The sequence below is a fragment of the Dromiciops gliroides genome, chromosome 2 (assembly GCF_019393635.1).
Source record: "Dromiciops gliroides isolate mDroGli1 chromosome 2, mDroGli1.pri, whole genome shotgun sequence".
Classification (NCBI taxonomy): domain Eukaryota; kingdom Metazoa; phylum Chordata; class Mammalia; order Microbiotheria; family Microbiotheriidae; genus Dromiciops; species Dromiciops gliroides.
This window is the reverse complement of record NC_057862.1, coordinates 180,724,876-180,733,744: the sequence shown is the minus strand read 5'-3', so window position 1 is coordinate 180,733,744 and position 8,869 is coordinate 180,724,876. Positions and strand designations below refer to the sequence as shown.

Genomic DNA, 8,869 nt, shown 5'->3' with positions numbered 1-8,869 from the left:
TCAAGGCATTTTGTTAGTCAAAACTGGGGTCAGCTGAAAAATCTGCCTGACACTTATAGACTGGCTTTTCAGTTTCTGCATGGCTGTCTTCACCTCTTTATTTCTCAGAGTGTATATTATTGGATTCAATATCGGAGCAAAAATAGTAGAGAACACAGAGAAGACCTTGTCTACTGGCAAGCTGCTAAAAGGCCAGACATAAATAAATATGCAAGGTCCAAAGAAAAGAGTCACCACAGTGATATGTGAAGTCAATGTAGCATGTGCCTTAGCCATACCAGCTGATGAATGATGTTGTACAGTGACCAGAATGACAGCATAGGAAATAAGCACAAGGAGGAAAGAGGTCACTCCCATTAGACCACTGTCCAAGAGCATCAGTATTTCTGGAACATAAGTATCAGTGCAGGCAAGTTTGATGACCAAAGTAAGATCACAATAATAACTGTCTACTATATTGGGGCCACAGAAGGGCAAATTTATAGTGAAGGCCAGCTGGCTCAGGGAATGCAGGATCCCAATTACCCATGAAGCCACCAAAAGCCCTTTGCATTTGTTCAAACTCATAATGGTTGCATAGTGAAGGGGTTTGCATATGGCCACATATCTATCATATGCCATAGCTACAAGGAGCACCATCTCACCACCAGCAAAGACATGAAGCAAGAATACCTGGGTCATGCAACCCTCAAAGGAGATGGTCTTTAACTCTGTAAGAAAGTCAATGATCATCTTAGGGGTCGCAAAGGTGGCCAGGCATATATCAAGGATTGAAAGGTTACTCAGCATTATATACATGGGTGTGTGTAGGAGAGGTTCCAAGATCACTGTGAGCACAATTAGAAGATTTCCCATCACAATGGCCATATATAGCAAACTGAAGAGTACAAAGAAAAGAATCTGGAGCTCCCAGGAAGTGGAGAGTCCAACCAACACAAATTCAGTCACTCTTGAATGATTTTCCTGGTCCATTACTTCAGGCTATGGCAATTACCTAAAAGAAAATTAATCAGAAAGACAAATTAATATTAAGAACATGAAAGGAAGCACCCATTCCTAAAGATATTTTATTCATGTAGAAATTTAAGAATATTGTTTTCTGAAAATAATAACTACTAGGTAATAAAGATACAGAGACAAAAAAAAGTGCATGGGAAAAGTCCCTACCTTCAAGGAGCTTGTATTCTTTTGGGGGGAGGGGTGGAATGTAACTTGCACAAAGATAAATAAATATATGTTGAGAAAAGAAAGATTGCAATGAAGTTGGGAGTAGAGAAAGCTTCTTGGAGGAAGTAGCAATTGAACTGAACTGAACCTTAAAAGAGAATGAAGTAACCATGCTTTGGGGTTAGCAAAGAATTGGGGGAAAGTATAGTAACTGTCCATCAATTGGAAAATGGCTAAACAAAGTGCAGTGCATGAATGTAATGAAATAGTTGTACTATTAGAAATCATGAAAAGGAAGAATTTAGAGAAATGAGAGAAACAAAACACAAGATAATTACAACAATCTAAATGGAAATGCCTAACAACAAAAACTGAAACCGAAAGCAGTATAATTATCACTAGCAAGCTTTTTCCTGAAGATGAGAGAAAATTGCCTCCCACCCTTCCCTCAGAGAAGTGGGGGCTCCTAGTATGGAACATGGCATTTACTATCAGACAATGATGTGATGTTTATTTTTGCTGAACTACTCTAATTTTTATTTTTTGCTATAAGGGATGACTCACTGGCTTTGGAGGAGGAAGAGATATATATTTAGTAATGAAGGTCATAAAAATAAATTCAAAAAAGGAAGGAAACAAAAAAATTCCAAGTTTTAGAAGTTGTGTTACCTCCATGGGTAAGTTGTGTGGTCCACTATACACTAGTAGAGAGGAACACTAAAACTCACTACTTTCAGTCTGCTGCTAGCTACCCTATTAGTTTTCTTACCTCACATTCTAAATCATTGAAATAGTGTATTTTGATAGTTCCACATAAATTATGAAAATTTCAACATCTCTAAGCAATTAGTTGTCAGCCTCCAACCCAGTTTAACAAGTTAATCTATTAAATGAGAAAAAAAACTATTATAAACTATTATCCTATTAGCTTTAGCCCCTCCTCTCTCTCCCTCTTCCTCTCTTCTCCCTCTTCCTCTTCCTCTTCCTCTTCCTCTTCCTCTCCCTCTCCCTCTCCCTCTCTCTCTCTCTCTCTCTCTCTCTCTCTCTCTCTCTCTCTCTCTCTCTCTCTCTCTCTCTCTCTCTCTGTTTCATTCACTTTACACTTTACAAATATTACCTCTTTAGTCCTTACAAGTCTAGGAGATAAAATCGGTGAAATCCCCACTTTCCACTTTACTTTTGAGAAAACTTTGGCAGACTTCATTGATTTGATTTGCCCATGATTACATCGGTAGTATATGCAGCTGGACTTGAACTTAGGTCTTACTCTAGGTTCACTGCTCTATTCACTGTGCCACCTAGCTATCTCCAGAAGCAAATGTTTGCTAATTGATTGAATGTATTCCATCTATTAGGGAAGGCTTGTATACACAGAATAAGGGGATAAAATCTCAAATTTCAAGAACAGAGAATAGTTCAGTTAGCCTGAAACTTGCAGTGGATGAAGAAAGAGTAATGTGAAAGGCAGGTTAGAATCAGATTATGAAAGTTCTCAAATGTCAGGCTGATTTTATATTTTATCCTGAAGTATAAGAAGGAATGCAGGCTGTGCTCAGGTACATCCTGATACCTTTTAAAATGAGGTTGTGTGCCTTTTAAATTTATCTTACTTGTATTATGTAATCTGAATTTTAAATAGTGCAATCTTTTACTATGTATAGCCATTAGGATTAAGGTCATTTATATTTTCTTTAGTTTGATTAAAAAAAAGCAAGGCCTTTATTTCTGAGCAATAAATAAACGTTTGCCATAAACACCAATGAATTAATCAATAAACAAATGAATGAATGAATGGACAAGCACATGAATGAGTAGATTAATAAACAGAGAAACAAGTAAGTAAATGAATAATTGAATAAGTAAATGAACAAATGGACAAATAGATCAATAGACAGACAGACAGATAGGCAGACAGACAGATAGATAAATAGATAGATAGATAGACAGACAGACAGACAGACAGATAGACAGATGAAAGTAGATAGAACTGCTTGGCCATAGACCCTAATGAAATCTGCAAACACTGATATCCTAGAGATAATAAGGAAAGAAAGAATTTTTGAGGAAGGCAATGACATGGTCAGAACTTTTCCTTAGGAAGATTATTTCTGCAGTTTCATGAAGAGAAGGCAGAGACCCAACTCAGGAAGTAGAAGGAGTAGTAGTAGTAGTAGTAGTAGTAGTAGTAGTAGTAGTAGTAGTAGTAGTAGTAGTAATAGAAGAAGAAGAAGAAGAAGAAGAAGAAGAAGAAAGAAGTAGAAGTAGAAGTAGTTGTTGTCATTGCTGTTGGTTTTGTTTGTCCTTAGTTTTCAGAGAGGACCAAGGATATCACTGGTGATTTCTTGACTTGCACATGAATTGGATTTAAATGAAACAGTTGCACTAAGATGTCATCCTTATTCTCTCTTCCTGAGGTGTCAAAGTTCAGTGGCAGGACAAAAGTCAATACAATTCGTGATGACCCTGGATACAGTGGATGACTTTGGCATCTTCAAGCTCTAAGTATGTCATAGCACCTTTTTCAGGTGCCTTCATGGACATAGGGACAAACTGTTGTCAGCTGCCCATTCTTCTTGGGAAAATCTTCACATGCTTGGGGTAGATATTCTCCTAACTCATCAACAGGTTTGAGGCCTATCAGTTATCCTCAACCTGTTTTAGCCTGTCTACTGAGATGATTTACTGGGGTGTGGCTGCTGTGCATGCTACAGTTTCTCAGAGCCATAGGTGAGAGTTGAGTGATTCAGGTGGACACCAAAAACAGATGAGCAACCTGAAAAGTGTTCAGTAAGCCCTCACACAAAAAGTGCTAGCTAGCCTCCTGAACTATCAGAAAGAGCTAGTGAAAGTCCGAATTAAAGTAGTGTCTGAGAATGTTAACAGTTTGAATAAATACCAGTATATTCTGCATAACATTACCTATCCAATGATGTTTCATGTTAGAGTGAGTAATTATATATACACACATACACATATATGACATATATAGTGTGCATGTGCATTTATGTACATATGCATATGAATATTCATATACATATACATCCAAACCCTGCTATTATCCTCTTTTTTGGCCAATCATATATTGTTTTTTTAAGCACAATTTTTTATTCTTTTATTTATTCCTAATTCTCTCCCTCCCTTCTCACTCTCACACCCATTGAGAAGGTAAGGAAAAAAAAAACTCAGTACAAATATGTCTAGTCATGCAAAACAAATGTCCACATTAACTATGTTTCCCCAAAAAAGCCAGAGGGGAAAATATGTACTTTGATCTACTCTTTGAGTCTATCGTTTTTCTATCCAGAAGTGGATAGAACTAATCATGCTAGTTCAGTGAAATCTAAATGTCTCCTTCAATGCCATTTCACCTAAGGGAGAGTGTTCACAAAACCAGTCAATTGGAGGCAACTTGAAGTAGTGGCTAGAGATCACAGGACCATAGATTTAAAGCTAAAAGGAACCTCAGAGCTCATTTAGTCCAACTCCCTCGGTTTACCATTGTCATTTTATAGTTAAAGAAGGGAAAAAGAAACATTTATGAAATACCTACAACATTCCAGGCACTGTACTAAGTACTTTAAAAGTCTTATCTCATTTGATCCTCACAATAACCCTAGGAAGTGAGTTGTTATGAATCCCATTTCATAGTTGGGATAAGTGAGGAAGACAAGTTAATTGACTCACCTAAGTTCACACATCTAGTAGATGTCTAAGGCTGGATTTGAAATCAGATCTTTCTGACTACTCCTAGTGCTCTATCCATTATACAATCTATCTGCCTTTAATTAAGGAAACTGAAACCCAGAGAAAGTAAGTAGTTTGTCCAAAGTCACCCAAGTATTACCCAAGCAAACCCAGGTGGTAAATAGTAGAGGTGATATATGAACTCATTTTCAAATCCAGTGTTGACACATACCAAATGTGTGATCTGGGTAAATAACAACCTCTCAGTACCCCCCAGACAAAATTTAAGAATATATTTTGGAATAATTGATTGCCTACATTGTTCGAAGGAGTTTCCTGACTAGAAATTCCCTATAGCAATGAAATTGTGGATCTAAACTTTCCACTACCTCTCCTCCCACCAAAAGAAAAATAATAATTCTAGATTGGGCAATACCTATAGGTCAACCCTTAAGTACCCAAGTATAAGGGAACCTACTTAACACAGAATACAACAAAAAACAATTGCATTCTAGTGTTGAATATAGGAATATATCTGAGAATTGGGAAGTTTCACAACATTTCAAACAAAACAATAAGACCTCATGTTGGAAACTCCACTAAAGAAAGGATAGAAAAGATAATATTTTCTGTCCACTAACCCTCACTCCACCACATTCTCAATGTCAATAGACAATACCATTTCTTGAAAAATGAGGTTCAAATAACAAGCAGAAAACAAAATTCCTAGCAGAGGTATTCATGAGCTCAATGTCTCTATTTATATCACCCTGACCATGACAAATCTTTATAGTTGTTTTTATCTTCTGTTAAAATATAGGCAATAATTATTTTTTTAAATGTAATTTGAAGCTCCTGTGGACTACTTTGTACTCGAGCATGTGCATAGTACATGTTAATATTTTATGAAAGTTCAACAGTGATTGTGTTTAGAGAATCACAGAATTAGAAAGAACCTCAGAGATCACCTAGTCTAACCCATGACTAAACTAAAATCATCACTATAGAACATTGTAGCCATTGAGGCTCATGCTGATGACTGAGTTATCAAGTAAATGTTCAATTATATTAAGGATACTGCTTAAAAAGTCAGGAGAGAATATTAAATATTTCACAGTGATTTTTATAAAAATGATTGTTTGGGTACTTTTGCTATTAACTTTACCAGCACCTCTTAATAAAGTCTGTGATATGAAGTTTCATTATTTCATTTAGAGTGTTTAAGCTTCCAAATTATCAGACATACTCGTGGCAAGTACTCAAATATAGATGTCGAATTTTATTAAATATCAGTTACCTGTGAGTACCTTCATTCACTAAAAATGCCAGATAAAGAGGAGTCTTCTTATCAGGGATGTGCTATTAAATGTTTAATAACTGGTTCTCTGAGGAAAAAAAGGTATACAGGTCACACTTTTAAGTTTTTTCTTCATTGTCAAAATTTTCTCCATCAATTTCTTAAGACTAAAGAATAAACAAAAAACTAAATGAAGCCTTAATTTGTAGCCATTATGCTCAAGCTGGACATTGGTTCTCCCAAGCAGATATGAACTGGTTTCAGCATACCACTACTTCCCATATGTTGTATATCAAAAAGATGAATCTAATAAATGGGAGAGCTAGCTGCTAAATTTTCAGTATAAGTGTTTTCACCTTGGAAATCTGCAAATGCTACAAGTCAGGGCTCAATTTCTTATTTTGTTGATTTCTGGACTTATCAAACTGATGAGAAAAAGTTAATAAAGTAGATTAAACATAAAAGAGTATCTTGTATGCATTTTTTTTTGGAGACACAGTCAGTCAACATTTACTAACGCACCTCAAAATATATACATACCACTATATAATTCATTCCATTGGGTAACAATTTCTCTAGCAAAGTGCTTTACCAAAATCGTCTAGGAGGAAGATCTATAGCAAAGATTGAATAAAATATCATAGGGAAACATACCTGAATTATACTAAAATTTAGAAATGTTGCTTTGTTTCTGCCAATTCATAAACTCCTATTGACAATTTTAGCAATACCAGAATATATGAAGCATTTTCCCCCTCTAAATAAGCTCACAAAGCACTTCCATAACAGATCTAGGCTTTTATAGAGTTCTCCTTAGTTAACCTTCATATGAATTCTAGTTTTAGCCTACACTCTTCATCTATCTCTCTTCAAAGTGAAAACAAAATGACCCATGGCAAGATGATTTATTCCCAGTGAAATCCTTTGTTACCAAGTCTTATCTATCTCATAAAAGAAGAAACAAAATGGCTTAAGCCCAGTAATCCAAACTGTTATCCACTCTCCCCAGTCTCTTAAAGAATTCCCTTATGCCTCTCACACAACCAATTAAATGTGTTGTGACTCTAACAAGCTAGAGAAATGTCTCAATATTAAAAATGTTCCAAGAGAATAGGAATTGAACCCTCAGTGGGATGGGATTCTCAATCTGGGTGAGAAGAGTGGACAGAGCCTAAGAAAAGCAAACATGAGTCTAGTATTTCAAAGCTGTCCAGGTCTTCTTGTACCTCACAACTTGAACCATGTGTATTATTCAACCCAACCCAATTCAATCCTACTTCATCCAATTCATTAAGCACTTACAGTTTTTTTTAAAAAAAACATGCTAGATTAAAAAGAAGTAAATAACAAAGACAGGAAAAGAAAAAAGGAAGGAAGGAAGAAGGAGGGAAGGAAGGAAGGAAATTGTATTCAAGGTATTTATTATGTTCTATTGGAACAAATATGACTTCATGTGAAAAAGCAATTATACTTGTTCTGCTTGGCTCCTAATGCATTGAATTGTGACTAAAAGGTCAATTAGAGCTATGCATAAATAGAAAAGGCTGACCAGAGATCATCAGTTCCTCATTTGTCACTGAAGTTTTTCAAAGGGAGGCTGGAAAATCAATTCTTGATGATCTTGTAACTGGGACTCATACTTTGAATTAGAATTCTATCTTTTAACTCTGAAGTCACTTGGTCAGCAGTCATTTATTAAGCACATGTGTACATGTCAGAAGCTGGGAATAAAAATAGAAGTAGAAGAAAAGATAACCTTTACCCTCAAGAAACTTACTCTAAGGAGGGAATATAACACATATGAAGCTGAAGGAGGGAGGTCAAAGGTGACCCCCAAAAGGGAGCATAGTAGACGTCTGGAACGCAGACTGGAAAGGAATGAGATGTGACTGGCCTAGGTAGCCAATTTAAATGGAGGCTCTGGGAAGAGTTATCCAATAACATACAGAGGCTACTAGACAGAGGATACATCCTGTGTGTAAATTCCAAGACTGAAGGAAGGTTTCATGATGAAGAACTAGAGAATGGTAGAGGTCTACAGTGTAGGCTGGAGAGGAAGGTCCCTTCTAATACTATGATTCTGTGAATTGATAATTTTATTCAATACTCCTTCTCAATTGCATTGCTCTTTTAAAATCATTCTCTTGACCCCACCCCCACTCCTCACGAATTACCTATATGTGTCAGCTCAAGAAGGCAATCCCTGGTGAACTTTTGACCATGTATCCAAATTCTACCATTCAATTTCTACTTCCTCTGTGAGGTTTTCCAGCCCATAATTGTTACTCCACTAACCAAGTATGGTTGCTCATATAGTCATCATGCTCCTATTAAGTGTGGAAGAGTTGATAAGTGAACAGATATAGATATAGACATAGATAAACCTCCTTGTATCAGTTAATGAGATATCAAACATTTTAATTCCTGTGAAGAATGAAAAAGTAAAGTCTTTCCTTCAATACAACAAAAAAATCTATTCAATAAAGATTTATTAAATTACCTCTATTTGCAAGGCAGTAGGAACATCCTATTTAGTTGAATTGTCTCAGACCTAGAAATAGGAGGATTGGATGCTATCAGTAATGTAGTGTATACTTAAAAATTCTGGAGTGCCAGAAGCCACATAAGATCAAGGTGAAACAACTTTCTAGCCAAGACAACTTAGAAGTTTTGCAAGAAAGATCTGTTACAACAGGGTGAGAGTGGAGTACAGTCCAGCAG

The 8,869-nt window shown here is 36.1% G+C and overlaps 1 protein-coding gene across 1 annotated transcript; it reads right to left on the bottom strand.

Moving 5' to 3' along the window:
* On the bottom strand, positions 1–975 carry LOC122738518 (olfactory receptor 4K15-like). The gene has a single exon (XM_043980532.1). It carries the CDS (start codon positions 970–972, stop codon positions 1–3), a length of 972 nt encoding a protein of 323 aa, XP_043836467.1. The 5' UTR covers positions 973–975.
* Between the last annotated feature and the right edge of the window lie 7,894 nt (positions 976–8,869).